The sequence below is a fragment of the Chelonia mydas genome, chromosome 4 (genome assembly GCF_015237465.2).
Source record: "Chelonia mydas isolate rCheMyd1 chromosome 4, rCheMyd1.pri.v2, whole genome shotgun sequence".
In the NCBI taxonomy this organism is placed as follows: Eukaryota; Metazoa; Chordata; order Testudines; family Cheloniidae; genus Chelonia; species Chelonia mydas.
This window is the reverse complement of record NC_057852.1, coordinates 136,556,733-136,579,151: the sequence shown is the minus strand read 5'-3', so window position 1 is coordinate 136,579,151 and position 22,419 is coordinate 136,556,733. Positions and strand designations below refer to the sequence as shown.

General features: G+C 52.2%; 2 protein-coding genes across 8 annotated transcripts in view; one reads left to right on the top strand and one right to left on the bottom strand.

Annotated features, from left to right (window-relative positions):
• Positions 1-992: 992 nt before the first annotated feature.
• PRADC1 (protease associated domain containing 1) lies at positions 993-15,292 on the bottom strand. Of its 7 annotated transcripts, none has more exons than XM_043544938.1 (6): positions 15,141-15,292; positions 12,473-12,736; positions 9,135-9,235; positions 6,611-6,720; positions 4,026-4,193; positions 993-3,257 (listed from the first exon to the last, which is right to left on the bottom strand). In XM_043544938.1, the coding sequence occupies exons 2-6, from the start codon at positions 12,543-12,545 to the stop codon at positions 3,137-3,139; spliced, it is 573 nt and encodes a 190-aa protein (XP_043400873.1). In that variant the 5' UTR covers positions 12,546-12,736; positions 15,141-15,292; the 3' UTR covers positions 993-3,136. The 7 variants fall into 7 exon arrangements, with proteins under 7 accessions (XP_043400873.1, XP_037754312.1, XP_037754310.1 ...); XM_037898384.2 differs by having other exon boundaries at positions 993-3,277; positions 15,184-15,291; XM_037898382.2 differs by having other exon boundaries at positions 15,184-15,291.
• CCT7 (chaperonin containing TCP1 subunit 7) overlaps positions 15,270-22,419 on the top strand; it is a 20,813-nt gene continuing 13,663 nt past the window's right edge. Inside the window, exons 1-3 of the mRNA XM_037898380.2 lie at positions 15,270-15,402; positions 18,860-19,013; positions 21,550-21,656. Coding sequence (XP_037754308.1) covers positions 15,397-15,402; positions 18,860-19,013; positions 21,550-21,656 — 267 coding nt within the window. The 5' untranslated portion in view covers positions 15,270-15,396. The remainder of the gene's footprint in view (positions 15,403-18,859; positions 19,014-21,549; positions 21,657-22,419) is intronic.

Below are 22,419 nucleotides of genomic sequence, written 5' to 3'. Positions count from 1 at the left end.
GGTGCGAGTGGCAGCGCTGCCTTCAGAGCTGGCCACCCGGCCAGCAGCCACCCAGCTCTAAAGGCAGCCTAGGAGTAAGGGTGGCAATACAGCGACCCCCCTACCATAGCCAGATTTCACGGGGGAGACCAGATTTCACGGGCTGTGATGCGTTTTTCACGGCCATGAATTTGTTAGGGCCCTAGTGATGCTAGGGCAGGAAGTAATCAGCTTTATCTGCAGCAGGGGTGATTTAGGTAAGAACAGGTTAGAGAGACACCTGTCAGGGATGGTCTAGTTTAAAGCAAGCCCAGGCTAGTAGTGACTGGAAATTGCCATCTGATGGTTGGTGGGCTTTGTGAAAGCAATTGATTATCTTAGTCCAGTTCCAAGTGGCCAGCTGACCACATCACGGTTCTTATCCGCAGCTGTGGAACAGACACGTCCTCCCCTTATCCCAGAGTCGGCCCTTCCAGGAGAGGGGTGGGGCTGAGTGCAGGGTGAAGGACACGCTACTGCCGCTGTGACCCAGTCCTGCCTGGCCTTCGTTCCTGCCAATCCAGCCCTGACATCACACCCTGGTGGTGGAAAGTTGCACACAACTCTGTGACTCTCGTGGTGGAGGGTGTGCGAAAGCAAATCAATGTGCTAACAGCAAAGAGACAGTAAACTTAGATGTACCCGTGGCTCCTTCACGTTCTCTGTCGGCACCTAAAGCCTCAGCGCTGGGGCGAGCAGGGCAGGGAGGACGGTTGTTCTCCTGACCACGTGGTCCTCTGGGCTCGGAGCAAGCCGCCCCTGGAACAGGCACTGACCCTACAAATACAGCACTCCCCGTAAGAAATACATCTCAGCAGCAGCCATTCCCTCCCCAGCCCTGTCGAGCAAATCTGGAACGACCTAAGCACGGAGCCTTGTGTCGTCACAGCTCCAAACGTGCCTCAATTGATGTTATTTTGCCCAGTTATAAATCTCTATACACCCACTCATGGGAGGTCAAGAAATCAGACGGCTGAGAGCTTCAGGCTTTATTAGAGAGATTAAAGAAGAGGTTCATGTTACAAACGAATATAGCCCCGACAGCATGAAGGCAAACGCCAGCTGGCACCTGTGGTGTCAGACAAGTCCTGGGAGCTGGAGGGGGCATGATCTAGTGGGATCTGCCTGCCCAGCGCCGGCAGCAGCATGGAAGGAACAAGTTAGCAGGGAGTGGGGCTGCAGTTCACACGCTCCCTGCCTGGGTGACAGCGACGGAGGAACTGAAAGCTGCAGCCAGGCTGAACCGGGCCAAGACCCACGCAGCCCTAGTGCCATTCAGCCACCTTCAGCTAAGAGGAGTGCAGGGCAAGCAGCACTGGGCCTGAGTGTGTCCTGGGTCAGTGGAACCTGCTGTCTGATGGGGACTTTCCCAGTGCATCAACCCTGGAACATGCCAGTGATCTGGGCTCCCTCTGCTGCAACAGCCTCTGGGCTACAGGATCTTGCAGAAGGCCGGGCTTCAAATCACGTGGCCACGAATGAATCCTGACTGCAGCATTCAAGAGACAATAACAAGGCTCCGATGCATGGGAGCGTCACATGTACACTGGGTTCCAGGGCTGGGGGGGGGAGGGTTAAGGCTGCCCCATCTCCCTCCTCCATTCCCAAGGGCCTCCACCATCCTCCCCGTTGCTAATTATAACTCTTTGCTTCTCCTCATCCCCAGCAGCCCACATCCTCCCCAACCCGCTCCAAACAGCCTCCATGCACTGAGCTCTCTGCTCATTCCTCTCTGCTCCCTTCCCCCCTTGCTGGCCTCGTGTCTGAGGCAGAGCTAGCTGGGGGAAGGTGTAAGGGGTCCAGCCAGGGGCAAAGCCACACTGGTCTAGACTGGTCCTACACCCAGCACTGCCCCCCATCAGCCAGGCAGCCTTTGGGCTCCCTGACCCCACGCCCTCTAGTGTACGGCCCCAAGCCCCTAGAACCTGGCCAAGCCTTAACTCAGAACAGCCGTGTGTTAAAGCTTCCCAAGGGTCAGAAGCAGAGCTGGGCCTGAGCTGAGACCCTGGCTCGGAACAAGCTCAGCATTAGGGGCGTAAAAGGGGTCAAGATCTGAACCCAGCTGGGAACTTTACGACCCTCCTGCCCTGGCCAGCCCCACCCTGCTCTGGCCCCCCACAAAGCATTCCCAATCCAGGGCTAGCTTCGCCCACCTCGCATTAAACCGCTGCGCTCCTGCCTCCACTGGGAATCATGGTCCAAGGGCCAGATCCAAAGCCGCTCTGAGTCAATGGACTTGGGACCTGACTGAAGTGAAGGGAACAGGATCAGGCCCTTGAACAGTATAAGGTATTAGAGGCTCCCGTCACCTTGCAGTTGCCAGGGAACGTGTCAGGCCCCTGCACTGGTGAAGCCAGTGGGGTTGTGCTGGCTTAGGCTAGAGGTGAATCTGGCCCATGCAGTTGATTTGGACCTTTATGTTCCTGTATCCGCTTGTGGTTATGGGCTGTCTCCAGCCCAGCCTCAGGCTCCAGCAGCCTCGTTCCCTTTGACGTGGCGGAGTCCGAGCCCAGATCCTCCCAGAGATTTAGGTGCCTAACTCCCATTGATTTCAATGGGAGGGATCTCTCTCTTCTGAGCCCCATCTCTGAAAGACAAACCCACACAGAGCCACTTCCTCTCTCCTCCAGGCACCCTCGTCTTGCCTGAGTTTACACTTCTGGCTCCACTCAGCTACAAAATATAAACCTCTGGCCAACCTGGCAGGTCCTGTTAGCCCAGGATGATCCCCTGTGCATTGCTCTTTCCCCTCTTTACGCTTTATCCACACGTTACCATTTCGCTTGAGATTGGCCGTGCACACCTGACATTGTTTGCAATGCAATGCTATCTGACAGCTCCTCAAAATGCTTCTCTAGCATGCTCTGGCCTCTCGGACTCTGGGGCGTCTGCCTCCCTGCCCGGAAATAGTTACTAAGGAAGTCGTCCGGCGGTGACGGTGAATGATATGATGATGTCGGAGTTTAGCTGGCTACCAGCTGCAACACAATAATTCCAGTGGGAATCACCCAGTGAGTTTGGATTGTGGAGTTTTGGGGAAGGCAGGGGCTGTTCTTCAAGGCCAATCCCTTCAACAAATCCATCCAGAAGGCTCCAAGACCTTCCCTTTCTCTCCCCACTACCAGAAGGTCCATGGAGGCTGCATCGTTTCATAGGCTGGGATGCTGGTAACGTTGACGGGGATGGAGATGATGGCCCAGGGGAGTCCGTGCTGTTCCAAGGAGCGTCGGATCATGTACCTAGACACACACACACGCATCTTGACGGAGTGAATCGGGAAAGAGGCGCTTAGTCCTTAGACACGCGCTGGAGCCAACCAAGAGTGCAAGGTCAAGACCAACTCAACCCCACGGAACAAATACAACTGACTCCACTAAGGGTCTCACTGACAGGGCCTGATTCTGGGAGGTGCTGAGCACCCTTAGCTCCCACTGACCTTGGAGGGAAGTGAAGTCACTTAGCCCTTCCCATGGGATACTCAGCACCTTGTAGAGTCTGGCCTTCAACAGGGGAAGCCGGAACTTTCTGACAGACGGCTGCCCTGGCAACTTGCCAGGAGACTGAGCGCTGCACATAAGCTGCCTAAACAATTTCCATGCTTAAGAATCAAGCCAGGCAGCCACGTGTGATTGCAGATGCCTCTTGCTTGCTGGATGAACAGGGATGGCTGAATGGAGGGCCACGGTGGCTCATCAGCACTGGGCCAGCCCTGCAGAGACACAGGCTATGGCCTGCAGTTTATGATCTCTGCTGTAAGTGCTAGCTTTATCATTTATTCTACATCAACATGCTGCCGATAAAGGGAGCACTTCCCTCTCCATGGCTGGCCAGAGCCCATGGACATTAAAGATCTGGAGAACATCTGAGGTGGCGGAAACAAAGGTGCCAGTGCGATCCTTCATTTCATCCACACAACCAGACTGACTTCAATGGGGCTGCATGGGTACAACGGAGGGCACAATCTGTGAAGATACAGGTGTGTGTGCATGTTGGGGAAAGGCACCTACCCATCCCTGCCCAGGAGGAAGAGAGCAGGAATGTCCGCCGTCAGCCTTGTGCTGTCCTGGATCATTTCAACGTAGAAGCTGTCGTTGTCGTACGCGTTATCGGCGATAATCACCGCCCTCCCGCCGTGCTCCTGGACGACGCGCGTCTTCGACAAGAAGGAACAACCCCTGCGGCAGAACATAACACTGTGTCTCAGAGACCCGCACGGCCAGCTGTCTGCACAGCGCAATGCCTATGTCTCCCCCTTTAAAGACATCACCCCTTCCCAGCTGACACGCTTCGTGTGCTTCATACAATCGCCGCCCGCAAAAGTGAAGGGTGAAAAGGGCCACACTTATGTCTGAGTGGGGGAATAGGAAGCGAATGGCCCATTTTAACCATAGGATTTTTATTGTTCATAATAATAATAGGCACTTCTCTATCTTTGCTTCACCAACATTATCCCGACACCCTGGAAACATCAGTGAGGGAGCAGGTGAGGAAACTGAGGCAGGGCAGTGCAGTGATTTGCCCCAGGATGCAGAAGGAATCTGTGTCAGAGCTGGGTTTAGGATTCTGCAGCACCTGGTTCCCAGGCCTGTGCTCGGACCGGGCCTCATTAATATTACTGTCTCAGCAAATGTAGTAATTAACCATTGGAACAACTTACCAAGGGTCAGGGTGGATTCACCATCACTGGCTGGTTTTAAATCGAATTCGGCTGTTTGTCTAAAAGCTCTGCCCTAGGAATTCGTGTGGGGCAGGTCTCTGGCCTGTGTTATGCAGAGGGACAGACTACAGTCCCTTCTGCACTTGGGATCTATGAAAGCATCTCCCCTAATTCTCTTCGTTTACTTTCTCGGTCTTCAGTGCACCTCAGCTACACTCTCCAGTGCTTGTAGGGTAACACTCCACCCCAAGAGCAAGTGAGCGACTGTGCTGGCTTGTATTGGCCCCCTTCACCCAGCACCAGCTGTGATCGCCGGCCTATCTGAGACGTTGTCCTAACACTGACACTTGCCCGGCAATCCTCCACTGGCACAGCCCTGCTGGCTTCTGCTTGGGAGCGCAGACTCCTTTGCTAACAGTGCCTGGGAGATAGCTGCTTGCTGACCGGCGGGCAGGGAGCAGGTGGTCTCACTCCCACAGAGCAGGTGCTCTTGTTGCAAAAACCGCTGATCCAGCATAATCAACGCCCTTGCACGGTCCACCTACACACCATCGGAGGTGTGACTGCAGCACGCGTGGGCATGCCGAGCTGGCTTCGAGTGAGCTAACCAGCTAGAAACAGCAGACACGCCGCAGCAGCTGCTGCTAGCTGCCTGGCTGCAGTGTAGACAGACCCCCAAAGTCTCAGCAGCGAGGCCAAGACCGAATGGGTCCTTCCCTTCTCTGCCTGGGAATGCATCCCTGCAACTCGGAACTGGGGCGGTGGTGGGCAGGGTAGAGCTGGCTGGCCCTGGCAGTGCCCATGCTGTACCTGTTCTGTGGTTATTAGCCAGGAGGCTTCAGCCTCCTCTAACCAAGCCCCAATCGCCAGGGGAAAGCTGGATGCTTTAGGAAAATGGTCTCAATGAGTAGGGCCTCTCCAGGCTCCTGGCTGCTAGACCACATAGCTGCTCTCAGAATGCCGGAGCTAAGATTCTGCATGAGCAGAGAGACCGCTGTGGGGCTCAATTCCCCCAGTGTGATGCCTTGCAGCACTGGGCCCACCGCGAGGAGGCAGGACCTTGGCAGCAGGGCCCGGGAGGAGTGGAGTTGGGGGGCAGCATTGTTCCCTGCTCAGTTTCCTCGAGGAAATCCAGGAGGGCATTAACAATTCCTGAAGCTACATTAGTCCCCTCAGCGTCTGCTACTGAGTAAGCGACAGCAGTCCCATGCCAGACGTCTCCAGCTCCGATTGAGCTGGGAGGTTTCCTTCTCAGCAGACCCGCCCCCTCGTCTGTGGGGCTGGGAGGCTCACTTGGGCCCATTCTACAGCCCCCTAAATGTCTCGTGAGAAGGGGTGATGCCCCAAACACTGCCCAAGATGAACCTCAGAGCTGTCAGAGGATTCCCTGGGGAAGGGGTACATGACTGGCCTATTTCCTTTATAATTAAACAGCAGTAGCTGCCTTCCTTCCGGGACCTCTCTGTACAGACATACGGCAGAGGGGAAAGCTGACGATGGAGTCAGTTTTGTCAGACTAGAAAGTAACAAGGGACGGGAGACTAATCACGTTTCAGGTTTTGTCTACAAGGAAAAAACGACCAGCATACCCAGCTCCCCAGGTGGACTCACCATGCCAGGAGAAGACTGTCCCCACGAGGAGCTTTACTGGCATAGCTACGCAGCAATAATGCCAGCAGTACAGCTACCTCAGTAATATTCTCCAGGCAGAGGAGCCTCTGCTTTCAGAGGACTATGATAAAAATGAACAGGAGCCAAAATCTCCACGGGACCGTTCCCCAGGCAGGTGCTCTGCGACATGCCAGATTTCATTCTGCCCGATCTCGTTGGTGGAAAAAAACCAACCCGCCCACTCCCTGCACGCCACTGTTCTAGAATCACACTATAAATAGCTCCCCCCCTCCATCGGTAAAACAGATCTGTCATCAAACCTACCCACGCTCCACCAGGGCGATCTGATCTTGGATGAAGACTCCATTGTTTAGCTCCCCGCATGCCTCCGGAGGGTCTGCCGGGACCAGGTGTATCTGCTCATATCTTGTGTTCTCGGAGAGGAAAGGAAAGAAGCAGACTGGGAGTAAGGGCAGGGGGAGCGGCTGGGTTTGCTAACTTAGATCTATTCTGGGGTCTGCAGCAACAGGCTTTCTTTGTTCTGGTTAAGGCCAGCTTCATACAACAGTTCTCACTCTCCTGCCCCTAACTAAACCGAAGAAAACTACAAAGACAGTCAGATCTAGCCTTGTTATTGCTAGACTCCTATATACTTTGCAGGTCTATAGCCTAAGGGTCTAATATTAAACCCTGCAAAACCTGATGGAGCTATCAGAGGAGTTTGAGTACAATGTATTGGCTAGTACTTCCTCTTTCCTCTTCCTTGCTATAGCACCTTTCTGCCAACTATTCCTCAACCCCACAACCATGGCAGGTAGGCAATGCTTATTACCCTAATTTTACAGATGGGGAAACTGAGGCACAGAGCAGTTCCATCACACGCCCAGAGACACTCAGTGAGTCCGTGGCAGAGCAGGGAATAGTACTTAGGTCTCTTGACTTGCAGTTCTGGGCTATAAGCCCTGGATGGCACTCCCTCTCCTTGCTGCGTGTGGTTCAGGCCAGTGTGGGAGGCTCACAGTTCCATCAGTCCTGTGGGAGACCAGGCAGGGAATTACAGGGAGGTCCTGTCTAAGGCAGCTCCTTCCTGCAGTTGTTCTTAGGGATCCAGGATTGGACGTGAGTGTCTCACCGTGAACTGGTGTTCACGGTGTACGTGTCCATAACCAGATAATGTAGCTCCCTGTCTTTGATCTCCCTGGCCTGTGAGGGCTGTCCCAGATGCTGTGCATGGTAGAGAAATGCCTCTTGCTGGATTTGCTCAGCCTGCAGCTTCAGGCAGGTCTGTTCACATGTTTCTTACTGAACTCATCCCCCCTCGCCTCCTTTTTTTATTACAGGGCCAAGGTCCCGTTTGTGCAGGTCACTGAATCACAGTTTGCAGAGTGGACAGGCACTGCCAGCTTGTCAGTCCATCGGAGTCGTGTACAGTGCGGCCCCTCAGAGGCTGCTTGGGTCACTCTGCCAGCTGCCCATCCTTGCTCTATGCTGGCTTACTTTCTTTTGGACCTGATTCTCCATGGCCCTGTGCAAAGCGGCGGCAAGATGAGCACGGCAGCATCTCACACGCTTGGCACCGCACCAGGTGCAGGGCAATGGTGAATGAGGCCCTCGGCCTTATCTCAGCCGAATCCCACAAGAGGCATTCTCTACCATGCCACGCTGGACGCCCTGCTGATGGTGGAGAAATGGCAACATATGGCAGTATCCCTTTGTTTTAGTATAAAGAGAATCTAGGGTCCAGATCTTCAAAAGTAATTACGCTCCTAATGCTCATTGATTTAAATGGAAGTTAGGAGCCTAAACAGCTTTCAGGATCTGGGCCTAGAAGCTCAGAGGTAGGGTCTAAACACAGGACTCGGAGCTAGAAACTTGTGATCTCATGGACTGAGCATTGGCCTAGGAGCCACGAACTCCTGAAATTTAATCCTGCCTCTAACACTGTCCTGCTGTGTGGTCTTCGGCAAATCACTTAAGTCGCCTGCCTCAGTTTCCCCAGTCTGTAAAATGGGGATTAAAAATATCTACCTACCTTGCAGTGGTGTTGTGATGGTTATACAGTTAACATTTGCAAGACACTTTGAGGCTAAAATGTGTTACTACTAACTAGTACATAGGTAGCACTGGTAATTGCTTGTTGGAGATTTGTAATAGGTCATCTGCATCTATGAGGGATTTCAGAAATGCAAATTGCTTGCACAGATGTCTCTGCAGTTTGTATAACAACAATTTATAATTGTGGCACTTAGCCAATCAGTTACGGGCCAGGCATCTCACACAAGATTAGGCAGACAGGGAGAGCAGCTCACACAGCATAGCACTGATACCCTCCCAAATCTCTCCCAGGCAAAATCACACAGAGACTGAACTGCACAAGGCTGGATAGATTCCTGGCCACCCACACCCCAATCTATCTCGCAGAAATAACTTCTTAAGCAGTTCCAGCATTTTTCTTACACTTGGATCTGCTTTTCGGACCATGTTAACATAGGAACTCATTTGTTTTGCATGTCCCAGATTGAGCAGGAACTGCAGTGTTCCCAAGGGAAGGTAAGTGGATCACAGAGATTTTGGAGTAGCTTCGTCAGAATTCCTTGGCAAATTCCAAAGTTCAATCTGCACACATCGGGCCAGACTCGGAGCTCTCTTACAGGAGTGTAAATCAGAGCAACAAAACCAGTTTCAATAATTGACACTGATGTAACTGAACTCAGAATCTGGCCCGCTGTTTCTAAGGGGCAACAAATGTAAGAAACGACCACATGAAGATCAGGTTTCAAATCCACTAGTTGCTGTTGAGAAAATCTAGAAATGAAAGGTCTAATACATATCTGATCCTCATACTTACAAACACGCCTCCAAAATCTTTGGCCGGAGTAGCAGTGAAGATGTAGCGGATATCTCCGGGACTCAGCACTTGGAAATACAAATATTCATGGATGCGTAACCCTGCGTATTTAAAAAGACAAAAAATAGACAAGGGGGGAAAATGGAAAAGCTCTTGGGAAATTCCTTGGTGATATTTAAAACTAAATTCACAATCACGCTGCTGTGAAAATAGCTCTTCTCAATGGGGGTGAGAGAAGCAACAGGTTATATAACATTTCATCTATACAGCACCTTTCATCTAATAGCGGCTGGATATACAAGGCACAATTCACCTGCCACTCTGATGCAGCCAGTTCTGGTGTGCGTAGGGAGCTGTTCAACAGCGCACAGCAATGCTGCATAACTGTTTAGAGCAGGAAGCCAAGAATATGGCATTCCACTGAAATCACAAGGGATGTTTCAGGGAGGCAGAATTGAAATGACTCCTGGTGTAATTTGGCCAGGACACCTGCACGTACACCCCTGTGCTTGTGAAAATACATCATGGGCCCTTTTTCCAACCCCTTCTCCATAATTTTCTTAAGCCACCTCAATGCCATACCCCGGCGAAGGCTGCCCCACAGAAGCTATGATTGCATTCAGGATCATGAAAAGATCTATTGATGCCATTCTCTGGAACAATGCTCGGTGCCAATTCTGCTCCTGCAAATGTCCCATGTGTATTACGTCGCCTCCAAACAAACAGGCTTTGTAACAGTACCCCTAGTGAGAGGGTTGGGGAATGGCTACCTGGCCAGTCAGGACAAAGTGCTCCCAATCCTGGTGCGATGAGGTCCCTTTTTCAGTGCCCAACACATGCCACCTGACAAAATGGTCCTGCAAAACTCCAGCAGGCTTAACACAGCTGCATTCCGGGCACAGCAGATGCGCAATGATTGTTAGCTGAATCCCAAGGCGCTGCCATAGAAGTGCTTTAATTAAGAGCTCCAAATGTCCTGCCTCCGCGACTAATTCTGGAGCCACTTATTTCCCACGGAAGCAATTAGGGACCCATTGACAAGCAGTGGGTGGAAAGCTTAATGCTGAATTTGCTATGGCACAGAAGCTGTCAGAGTTATGCTGGATCTCCTGAGAGCCTCTTACAGGTGTGTCCTCTTTTTCTCTGCTCCAGCTGAGCCAGGGCAGGGGTGATGGTCTCCCACTGAGAGGGCCCCTTCACCTATAGTTTGAATCAGCACTTCCTGAAAGAGGCTTTGAAGACTCAGGATGGCTCTTTTACATCTTGGGAAGGGAGTGCTGGCTAGCAGTTACAGCAGAAGCATGGGCAGCGGGACACGTGGGTTCTGTTGCACCGACACCCTGTGTGACTCTGGGAGGCTCCCTTAGACCAGCATTTTCACCAACATCTACTGACCTCTGGGTACCCTCAATTTTTGCAGTTTGAGGCACCTTGGGCCTGATTTCCCAAGTTCCTTGAGCACCCACAGCTCCAGATGAAGTCAATGGAGCTGCTGGTGTTTAGCACCGGTGGACATCAGGACCCTGGAGATGTGTCAGGTTGGGTGCCCAAAAATCACCAGTCACTTTTCAAACACATTGCCCTTACCCTTTCTCTGCCTCAGTTTCCCCTCCAATAGTAAATGGGAATAACACTTGACCATGGCACAAGGGAGTTGGGAGGTGCAGTTAATGCAGGTGAAGCATAGAATATGCTCTAGCAATCCAATTCACCATCTAAATTAAAAGGAGAGGACAGCTTTAGCCCACCACACCTGGGCTTGGTTGTGATCTCTTTGTGAGAGGCTGAAGTAAATGAAAAAAGACATTGACAGAAGCCCCAAAGGGTCAAACTGCTCTAGCAGCCCAGAAGACTGATCCACATGGATGCACTGATGCTAGCACTATGGAAAAACCCCTTCCCTCGCAATCGCAGAGACCTCTTGATGGTTACAGTGTCAGTTAGGGGGGAGGTGTCTAGCGGCTGGAGCAGGGGAGCCTGGGGATGTGGGTTCTATTGCTGGCTCTGCCACTAACTGGCTGCGAGTCCTCGGGCACGTCGCTTCATTGTTCTGTGCCTCAGTTTCCCCATCTGTACAATCTGGGAAATGATCCTTATTAACCTGCCTCTCAAGGGCACCATGAGGCTTAAAGCGCTCCGAGATCCTTGGATATAAAGTGCCTTGTCAGTGGGAGTTGTTAATTACTACAGTATTCAGAGGACGGGATGGGAGGGTACAAGGGTGAATGGCAAATAAGGGCCTTATCCTGAGAGGTGCTGAGCACCCACAGCTCTTGCCTACATCAACAGGAGCGGTCAGTGTTCAGCACCTGTCCAGCTGGAGTCCTAACCCTCTGCACTGTTGAGAGCATCCTGACATCCTGCAGCAGCACTTCTGCTAACCTACCGTGAACCAAGCAACACTAAGCAAATCCCCCAGCCGCGGCCAGAAAATGAACTTGTGCGAGCAGCTCTGGACCCATCACAAGACTCCTCCACAGTGTGACATAAAAATAGGCTGCCAGCCCTTTGGAAAGCGCCTCCAAACTGAACAAAGGTCGTTTCTAGAATCCAGCGGAGCAATCGCCCCTCTGGGATCTTCTCCTTTGCTTTCTCAATTTTTTAACTGCTGTAGTCTCCCCTTATTTACCTGCTGGCTGCCCCTCAATCCTGCATTCCCTCCATCTTCCTTTCCAAATCTCTTTGCATGAGTTTTGGGGCTGATTAACGATGCTCTAATGGACAAAACTCTTCCCTCTAGCCCCCAAACAAAGGCAGCGGCAGTGCAAGATTCTCCCACCTCAGCTGTGACCTGGAGGGATCACATCCCAGGGCAAGAGGATGTTGCATTATATTTTTCTTTGGCTCACTCACTGCTTTCAAAGCCAAGACACAGGGGAAAAAAATTAAAAGCACAAGGCACTCAGAAACCCTGGGTCATGTGCCGAGAGATCCTCCTGAGCCGGATTGCCACTGCTTTGCAGAATATAGAAGTGAAAATGGGAATTTATAAATAGACTAAAAACTTGACAGGTTTGGCAGGTCTCCATGACAGCAAATAAAGCAGAGCGAGGAGAATACAAAGAATAAATAATAATCACAAATTCACCCCAAAGGCAAGCACTCAAGAAGATTTTTTTTAACCCCCTCCCCATGCCTTTATTTAAGGCTAACAGAGTATCTGAGCACAAGGCCAGCTGCCGCATCAGAGCACAAGACTTTGAACAGGCAGCTCAATGTGCATTTTAAACGCTTTCTTGTCAGGTCAGCACAGTCCGGCTTTGCAAGCTTACTGGAAAAGGTGCCGACCCAATGCAAGCACTGGGGCACCCTCCAGCCCCCGAGAGGCCAGTACTCACCATCAACAAAAGGCCAGGCGCAGAGAGAGAGCACCAAATGCAACCAGCTGCCAGTGCTGAGTAGTGCAGCCATCTGCCAGTGCACCAGCTTCCCCGCAGCTCCCAAATGCACCTCTAACTGTAGAAGTCTCAAACTGGCAAGAGAGCAGAGCTCAGCCTCTAGTTTCCACTCACTGGTGAGCTCAAGCAGCTGCTGATCTCATTGGTGAAGGTTTCAGTCAATCCACTGCTGGCTACAAGAGGGTTGTAATTACCGACAGGTTCCTAGTAGAGAGGAAGCAAAAAAATAATTTAATCCCAGGCTCACAAATTCAGCCCCCACTGAAATTAGCAGGAGATTTTTCAGCAAGATCAGGCAGCAAAGTAACTGGAAGCAAATTCCTCCTTTTCCACCCACTCCGCTTCCTGAAAAGAAGAGTGAGTGTCTCATTGCATATTCCCAGGAGAGGGCTGTGGCTGCTCCACAGGCCTGGGTGTCAGGTGGGGTTTTACTCCAGCCTCTGCTATAGACAGGCTGTGTGACCTTGACCAAGGCATTGCACTGTGTGCCTCAGTTTCCCCCCTGTGAGCCTGACCATTCAAAGAGGGGACTGCGAATTTAATTCAGTAAGGTTTGCTTACACCAGGGTGCCTTTACTTAAAATGAGTAGCCCCATTCCCTACAATGGAGCTGCTCCCAACAGTCATAAAGCTGCACAGGTACCTGCAGGACTGGGGGTAGACGCAATGTTTGTTGCTTTCACTTAATGAGGAGGGAAGGGAGGGCAAGGGTTGCAGTAATAAGACCCTGGACGCTGGTTTTGTTTTTTACAATTGTGATTTTAACGATGCGATCGCTATTGCTTCTCTTTCCGATTCTCCAGCCTGCTCTGCTCCCACTCGGCCCCTGACTACTACCTGCCATCTCTGCACAGCATTTCACTAGCTTCACAACTACAGCAGCTGCCCCAGCCCCTCTCACTGCCTCAAACCCCACTCCCCCATTAGTTTTGCTGTATGCACATTTGACATTTTTAAACCCTTCAGATCCCATCTAGGCTGAATTTGAGTCACTGTCATGGTAACTGCATTGGTGTAAGCCCCGAATGAGGAAGCGCTACGCTGATGTAAAGCAGGCTCACACCAACATGGCTTAATCCAGTGCAAATTTCTCTAATGCAGACAGGGAATGGGTGCCCCTCTGCCCATGACCATCCACCATCAGACCCTCTAATCTGGCCCATTTCCCTCCCTCTTGCTGCACTCCAGGTCCCTGGGGAACCCATCTACCGGCTCCTTGTTCACCAGCACCATTTCCCCACCTTGGCCCAGGTATCACTGCTCCACCCCACAGCAATGGGTGCTGTATATGGACTTGGAGAGCAGATATTAGAAAAGTGAGCCCTACCAGTACTCTCCCTGGTCCCCGCCAGACAGCGAGCCCCGCCAGTCCGCCCCCCGCCCGTCAGACAGCGAGCCCCGCCAGTCCGCCCCCCGCCCGCCGGTCAGCGAGCCCCGCCAGTCCCGCCCGCCCCCACGCCGGTCAGCGAGCCCCACCAGTCCGCCCCCCGCCCGTCAGACAGCGAGCCCCGCCGGTCAGCGAGTCCCGCCCCCCGCCCGCCCGCCGGTCAGCGAGCCCCGCCGGTTCCGCCCCCCGCCCGCCGGTCAGCGAGCCCCGCCAGTCCGCCCGTCAGACAGCGAGCCCCTCCAGTCCCGCCCCCCACCCGCCGGTCAGCGAGCCCCGCCAGTCCCGCCCCCCGCCCGCCAGTCAGCGAGCCCCGCCGGTCCGCCCCCGGCCCGCCGGTCAGCGGGTCCCGCCCCCGGCCCGCCGGTCAGCGAGCCCCACGAGTCCGCCCCCCGCCCGTCAGACAGCGAGCCCCGCCAGTCCCGCCCGCCAGTCAGCGAGCCCCGCCCGCCGGTCAGCGAGCCCCGCCAGTCCGCCCCCCGCCCCCCAGTCCCGCCCCCCGGTCAGCGAGCCCCACGAGTCCGCCCCCCGCCCGCCGGTCAGCGAGCCCCGCCAGTCCGCCCCCCGCCCGCCGGTCAGCGAGCCCCGCCAGTCCCGCCCCCCGCCCAGCGAGCCCCACGAGTCCGCCCCCCGCCCGCCGGTCAGCGAGCCCCGCCAGTCCCGCCCGCCGGTCAGCGAGCCCCGCCAGTCCCGCCCCCCGCCCGGCGAGCCCCACGAGTCCGCCCCCCGCCCGCCGGTCAGCGAGCCCCGCCAGTCCCGCCCCCCGCCCCCCGCCCGGCGAGCCCCACGAGTCCGCCCCCCGCCCGCCGGTCAGCGAGCCCCACGAGTCCGCCCCCCGCCCGCCGGTCAGCGAGCCCCACGAGTCCGCCCCCCGCCCGCCGGTCAGCGAGCCCCACGAGTCCGCCCCCCGCCCGCCGGTCAGCGAGCCCCACGAGGCCGCCCCCCGCCCGCCGGTCAGCGAGCCCCACGAGTCCGCCCCCCGCCCGCCGGTCAGCGAGCCCCACGAGTCCGCCCCCCGCCCGCCGGTCAGCGAGCCCCGCCAGTCCCGCCCGCCGGTCAGCGAGCCCCGCCGGTCCCGCCCCCCGCCCGCCGGTCAGCGAGCCCCGCCAGTCCGCCCCCACCCGCCGGTCAGCGAGCCCCACGAGTCCGCCCCCCGCCCGCCGGTCAGCGAGCCCTGCCAGTCCGCCCCGCGAGCCCCGCCGGTCCCGCCCGTCCTCCTCCTACCAGATAACGAGCTATTCAATGACAACGCCCCACATCCACCCACCCAGCCTTGCATCTCTATGGTCAGCTGAGGGAAGGAAGGGACACCGGCCGGGGCGAGCCGCTGGCTCCTAACCATAGAGTTGTAGCAGGGAGGAGCCGCCCGTTTCCGGTTAGAACTCCGCCCCAAGCCTCGGGAAGTTTCTGTGCGAACGCAGTGCATTGTGGGACCAGCAACCGCCGCTGTCGGAGGGGCCGAACGGGACGTTCCGTCAAAATGATGGTGAGTGGGATCGGCGCGGCCCGCTCCATCCGCCGCCATCCGCCCCGGGGATGGGCCCTCCCGGCCCGACAGCGGCTCCCCCCGCCGCCGGCGGGCTCTGGCCGGCCGGGAGCCGCCGTTATTTGTGGGGGATGGCGGGCTTTTGCCGGAGCGGCGGGGATCCGGAGCCGCTGCCCCGTCTCTCAGCAGAGCCCGGCGGCAGTGAGGGCGAGGGGCGCTGCGGCCTAGTCCTGGAGCAGCCCATTGAGCGGGGGGTCTTGGGGGTTCGGGACAGCCTGGTTACGGTGGGCGAATAGTGGTCTCGCCGAGACTACCAGTCCCATCAGGCATCGCGCACGACCTTGCTTCCGGGCTGGGGGAGCAAGTGGTGCATTGCATGCTGGGGATTGTAGTGTGTAGGTCGAAACGGCAGGGAAGGTGCAGGAAGCCTCTGGGTATTACAATTGTTACCCTCTCCTATGGCTGCTCAAACCATTGCATGCTGGCATCTGTAGTCCTCGGGGTTCCTCTCCCTGTTACAGCCGCGGGGCCCATGATTGCCCACATTGGCTGCTGTGGGCAAGGTGGAGCGTTGCATGTTGGGAGCTGTAGTCATTGTGGTCCCCACAGTTCTGTTGGAGATGGGCGTGGCTCATTTTGATTCTTGCACCTGCTGTCCCCAAGTTGTGCAGACCAAGAGGGCTGTTCTGCAAAGCTCAGACCTGTCATTTCTGTGGAGGGCACTTCCCCTTGCCTACGCTAAAGGCAGCCCTAGGAATGTCCAGACAGAGACTGTTACAAAATATAGAACATAAGAAGGGCCATACTGGGTCAGACCAAAGGTCCATCTAGCCCAGTCTCCTGTCTTCCGACAGCGGCCAATGCCAGGTGCCCTGGAGGGAATGAAGAGAACAGGTAATCATCAAGTGGTCCTTCCCCTGTTGCCCATTCCCAGCTTCTGGCAAATAGAGGCTAGGGACACCATCCGTGCCCATCCTGGCTAATAGCCATTGATGAACCTATCCTCCATGAATTTATCTAGTTCTTTTTTGAATGCTGTTATAGTCTTGGCTTTCACAACATCTTCTGGCAAGGAGTTCCATAGGTTGACTGTGCATTGTGTGAAGAAATACTTCCTTTTGTTTGTTTTAAACCTGCTGCCTATTAATTTAATTTGGTAATTCCTAGTTCTTGTGTTCTGAGAAGGAGTAAATAACACTTCCTTATTTACTTTCTCCACACCAGTCATGATTTTATAGACCTCTATCATATCCCCCCCCCCCCCCCCCCCCCCCCCCCATTCGTCTCTTTTCCAAGCTGAAAAGTCCCAGTCTTATTAATCTCTCCTCAGAGGGAAGCTGTTCCATACCCCTAATAATTTTTGTTGCCCTTTTCTGAACCTTTTCCAATTCCAGTATAGATTTTTGAGGTGGGGCGACCACATCTGCACGCAGTATTATTGCACTGCATATAACTTGATTTTTTTCAAAGGCAGAATAATTGGATTTCCTGTGTAAACTTCCGTTTAGGGTTATTCTGACAGAGGTAGAAGATCCTTGTTTCTATTTCACAACATATTCTTCAAACTTGAATTGAGGGCATATATTTAATTTTCATGCCCCACTTTTGTCCCCCTTGTCCCACAGATCTCGAAACGCAACTTTGTAATTGTTTTGAATCATAGTGGTCTTACCGTAAAATGATTTATTGGTAATGGCTCAATCTCTCACATTACCATCACGGTGTAAAGATAATCATCACGTTAGGTGTTGGACTAGCTTCCTCTTTAAGCGATACCATCTTGTTCTGATTTTTCAGAGGTAGTGAGAGATGAAAACTGGTTGCTGGCTAGCAGGGTGTGTGGTATGGGACCATCCTAGAGCACAGTGAAGATCCATTGGCTGGATGTTACCATGGCCTTTTAGAATCCCCCAGTCATTCTCTTAAGAGCATAAGAATGGCCACACTGGTTCAGATCAGTGGTCCATCTAGCTCAGTGTGTTGTCCCTGACAGTTGCCAGTGCCAGATGCTTTAGAGAGAATCAACAGAACAGGGCAATTTTGAGTCATCCAGCTTCTGTCATCCATTCCCAGTTTTCTGGGGGTTGCAGGGTTAGGGACCTAGAGCATGGGGTTGCATCCCTGACCATCTTGACTAATAGCTATTTATGGACCTATCCTCCATGAGCTTGCCTAATTTTGTTGTTGTTGTTGCTTTCAGTTATATGTTATCTGTAGTTCTGACACTGTCCAGCCATTTTCCCTGTCAGCCAAGTGTGAGGGACCCAAAATGTTCCCTCTCAGGCCTTGTCTACACTACAGAATTCAGGGCTTGTCTGCGACACAGCTGCAGCGCTTCAGTGTCGATGTTACCTATGCCAACGTTAGGGATTCTCCCGTTGGCATAGGTAATCCAGAGCTGGTAGCTAGGTCCATGGAAGAATTCTGTTGACCTAGAGCTCTTCACACAGGGACTTAGTTGGTTTAACTAAGCCCCTCTGGTGTAGATTTTTCACATCCCTGAGTGGTGATGTTGTGCCTTAATTTTCTTGTGTAGATCAGGCCTCATTATCTGCATATCAGTTACCACCAGCAATGGATACAGCTGTGCTGGTGGCAGCACCAATGCAAGAGTAGACGGGACTCGGGTGTTCATACCATGGCATCGTGAAAAATATCTCAACAAGTTTACATGACAAAGTGGTAGAAATGCCTTTGCCCCATCCACGCTGCCTGCCTAGCACTTCGGTACTGTTGACAGCTGTTGCAGTAGTATGGGTACGGCCTATCTAGTGCAGAGTTGAAGCTGGAGGGTATTCATTTCATTGTGCTTCATGCTGTTGAAGGGGGAAGGGCCAGGAATTCAGCCTCTGAAGGGGGTTACAGAACATATCCATGACAGGTTTCAGAGTAGCAGCCGACAGGTAACCAGATTCAATGTTAACAGGATCTGCTCATTTACTTGCATTTGTTGAATTATGATTGTATTCTAGAAGAAAATGGATCTTCATTTCGGGTCTTGGTTATCCTTCATGTTAGTTGTATTTTTCAGACAAATGTAAATTACGGTTGAATCCAGCTTAGAAATGTAAAGGTTAAAAAACCAAAAACCGCTTACAAGAGTAGTGAACTACATTCATTAGAAACTCAAGTAATTCAAGGTCAAGATTAAATTCAGAAGAAAACCCCCAAACAGCTGAAAAATATGGAAATCCTTAGTTCTAAGACATCCAATCTTCAGATTTATAGAGCCTAAGGCAGGGGGGTAGACTTTGGTTTCAGCCTTAGGTACGGAATTGCAAGCAGTGACACTCTAATACAGTGAACTGATTTCCTAAATTGTTCCCATCAGGGAACTTATTGAATAATACTAATTAGCTGAGCTAGAAAATTTTGATATGCACAGTTATTTTTAGGGGGACTAGTTGGCCTATTAAAATCTGAGCAAGGCATTGGCTAACGTATGTTGTCTTTTCAGCCCACACCAGTTATCTTGTTGAAGGAAGGCACAGATACCTCCCAAGGGATTCCTCAGCTTCTAAGTAACATCAGTGCTTGCCAGGTAATCGCAGAAGCTGTTCGCACCACCCTTGGCCCCCGGGGCATGGACAAACTTATTGTTGATGACAGAGGTAAGTCTAAAGTATCATGACTCTTAACACTTCAGTGTTACCACATGTAAGGCAGTGGCTTTTGACTAACTAACAGATAACATCCCTGCACGATACATATTATATGGTACTTCTGTGTTCAACTTGGGGGGGAAAAGCCCAAACTAAAGATTAGCTAATTTAGAGCTAAGGCTGATAGTCCGTCTGTCCCCCCTGGTCATCAACCACCAGTTAACCCAGCATTCAGCACGCTTATCTCACCCCCCGTTCTCATTCCAACTCTCAATTACACAATAGCTTTCAGTTCTAACAGAGACCCTCCTTCTAGTGCACACGTCTGATTCCTTGTGATCACATTCAAACTTAAAACCTTTACTCCAGCCTCAGCTAGTTCAAGATATTTTAGTGACAGAAATACCAATAGCTTTAAAGGGATGTATTGTTTATCCAGGAGACTGAGTTAAGGTAGCTTTTTTTTCTTTCTTTCTAAAAAATACCCCAAACCTAGGTGGTCATGACAGGGAGGTGCCATAGCACTGGCTAGATCCTGTCATAGTGTGGCCCAAGTGTTGTAAAAGTTTTTGTGTCTCCAGTTCTGCCAGTGCACCTCAAACCTGGTCTACAAACATCTTTGCCTCATAGACTTTAAAGTCAGAAGGGACCATCATGATCATCCTGCACATCGCAGGCCACTGAATCTCACCCAACCACTCCTGTAATAGACCCATAACCTCTGGCTGAGTTACTGAAGTCCTTAAATCATGATTTAAAGACTTCAAACCACAGAGAATTCACCATTTACACTAGTTTAAACCTGCAAGTGACCCTTGCCCCATGCTGCAGAGGAAGGCATAAAACCTCCAGGCTGTCTGCCAGTCTAACCCCGGGGGGAAATGCCTTCCCGGCCCCAAATATGGCGAGCAGTTAGACCCCGAGCATTTGGGCAAGACCCACCAGCCAGGCACCTGGGAAAGAATTCTCTTTAGTAACTCAGAGCCCTCCCCATCTAGTGCCCCATCATTGGCTGTTGGAGATATTTGCCTCTCTAGTTATGAACCTGTCTTAAGCCAGAAATGGCCGGCAGCGCTGAGTTGTTTGGCTCTTTGTGGAAGTGCTGTGCCTGAGCAGGGAGTGAACTGACATTGCTGAACTTATTTTCTCTTGTTTCACAACTAAGCCCAGGTGTCTGTGGTAGAGAGAGAGCCTGATGCGAAATCTGAGGCCTGAACCAGAGGCCATGAACCAGAGTCAGGCCATGTATTAAAGCAGATGCTTATAAGTTCACTGTCTAGTACATTAACTTGGCAAAGTTGCTGCTACTGTCCCAGGCATTGGATATTTACGTAAATATATTCCAGCTAGTACAGCTATATCCCAATCTAGTACAAGATAAGATGGCTTGACAAAATAATAATAATATTTTCTCCAAAATACCAGGTAAAAAATAGGCATTATAAAATACGTACAGTGGTACACAGCTTGTTTATCCCAGTTGTATGTCTCGGTCTATAAATGTTGGGGTCCCTCGCCTTAACCCTTTGCCCAACCGAGAGGGCGGCAGAAAGTCCCACTGCTGACTGGCTGAGTCCATTGTAACGAGCATGCATGTGTTTGTGTACCTGAGACATAGATCCAGGGAGCTAGTACTGTGCTTCGTTGATAATAAACTTGGCCGAGCACCTTCTCCATCGAACCAAGTCTGTGGTCTTTCTTTGAGTAACATCAAGGTCTGTTGAATGAGCAGACTGCATTATCTGCTGTTAGTAGTGATAACATTGGAGCTCCAAGAACAGAAGCACTGGGCAGCCTGAAGAGTGTTACTGAGGCAATGACATTCCAGCCTTCAACATTTAACAGTTTCCGTATATGAAAAGTTATTGTTAACCCTCTGTGGCACCTAGCACGCTCCATTTGTAAAACCAGAATGGGAAGGAAAGTGAGGTGATGTTATCAAGCAGGGTTGTTAGAGGCACTCTTACATCAACATTCATGTATTTTAAAAAATGCTTAGCTACATTAAGATTAAGACTGGCCATCTTTCAAACCCATTTTGCTTTTCACCATTTATACTGTTTACTTTTTTACTTTTTCCTCAGCTTGGACTATTTCCTGTCTTTTTCAGCTGATCTGTAGTCAGTAGTCAGTCACTTTCAACTTGTGGGAATGTGTGGAAATACAGCAGTGATCATGTTCCATATGCTTTTGAGGGACAGTCATTTGTCTGGAGAAAAGTTGTCTTTAATGAGGATTTAGGGCTTGATCCTCTGTTCATTGAAATCAATGGCAAAGCTCACGGTGCAGGAATCACGCATTTAGAGAATTTATGGAAACCTTTCTACCTTAGCAAAAGCCAGGGGCCCAATTTTTCCTGAAAAGGAAAATAGAGAGAGGTGTAGTGAGGTTTCCTGGTGTGGTAAACTAACCAAAATATTAATCTAACTGGCCTTGAATTCTAAATAACTCCCTCAAATGCTGGAGTTTACATCTGTCTTTGGAGCGGGAAGGCAAGTGTCTTCAGTCAGGAACTTTGGACTTAACTCTTATTCTAAAACCATAGGCAAAGCAACTATCTCAAATGATGGCGCCACAATCCTGAAACTTCTTGATGTCGTCCACCCTGCTGCTAAGACGTTAGTGGACATTGCCAAATCTCAGGATGCAGAGGTATGAATGTGAACAACTGTGCTTCTGAAGCATAAACACATGAGGACAGAGGAAGCATACAGTAACTCCTCACTTAACATTGTAGTTATGTTCCTGAAAAATGCGATTTTAAGTGAAATGATGTTAAGCAAATCCAATTTTCCACATAAGAATGAATGTAAATGGGGGGCTTAGCTTCCAGGGAATTTTTTTTTTTTGCCATACAGTACAGTACAGCACTATAGTTGGGAGGTGCCCCCCGCTTACCCCACACAGGCACAGCCCACTGGCACTGGAGACAATGAGGCAGGCAAGGAATCTGAAGGTGCTGTAGGCTAGGAGAAGCACATTGCACGGCAGCAGCTTCCCCTATTCTGCAGGCACCAGGGACGGGGGGCCTCAACCCTCCGCTCGCCCACTCCACCCCTCCCTCCAAGCCCCCATCCTTAACCCGCCTCTTCTTCCCCCCCCGTCCTTCCCCTTTACTCCACACCCTGTGTCCTCGTGCCTCCCTCCTGCCCCTGGCAATCAGCTGCCTTGTGGCGTGGAGGGGGGAGGAGTGAGGACATGGTGCGCAGCCTCCCCCGCCTCCTGCCTGCAGCAATCAGCTGGTTTGCGGCATTGAGGGGAGAGGGGGAGCCTGCACGCCGAGTCCTTGCTCCTCCCCCCTCCCTCCTGAATGCCACAAGCCAGCTGATTGCCGCGGGCAGGAAGGCGCTGATCTGCAGGGTCTGTTGGCCGGCGGGAGGCGCTGTGGGGGGAACATGGGGGGCTGCCAACTGTG

Coding starts and splice junctions, on each gene's coding strand:
- PRADC1 (XM_043544938.1), bottom strand. CDS start 12,545: ATGGCTGCACTACTCAGCACTGGCAGCTGGTTGCATTTGGTGCTCTCT. Junction 9,236..12,472: donor CGCCTGGCCTTTTGTTGATG/GTGAGTACTGGC, acceptor TTAAATACGCAG/GGTTACGCATCCATGAATAT. Junction 4,194..6,610: donor ATCGCCCTGGTGGAGCGTGG/GTAGGTTTGATG, acceptor GTTCTGCCGCAG/GGGTTGTTCCTTCTTGTCGA.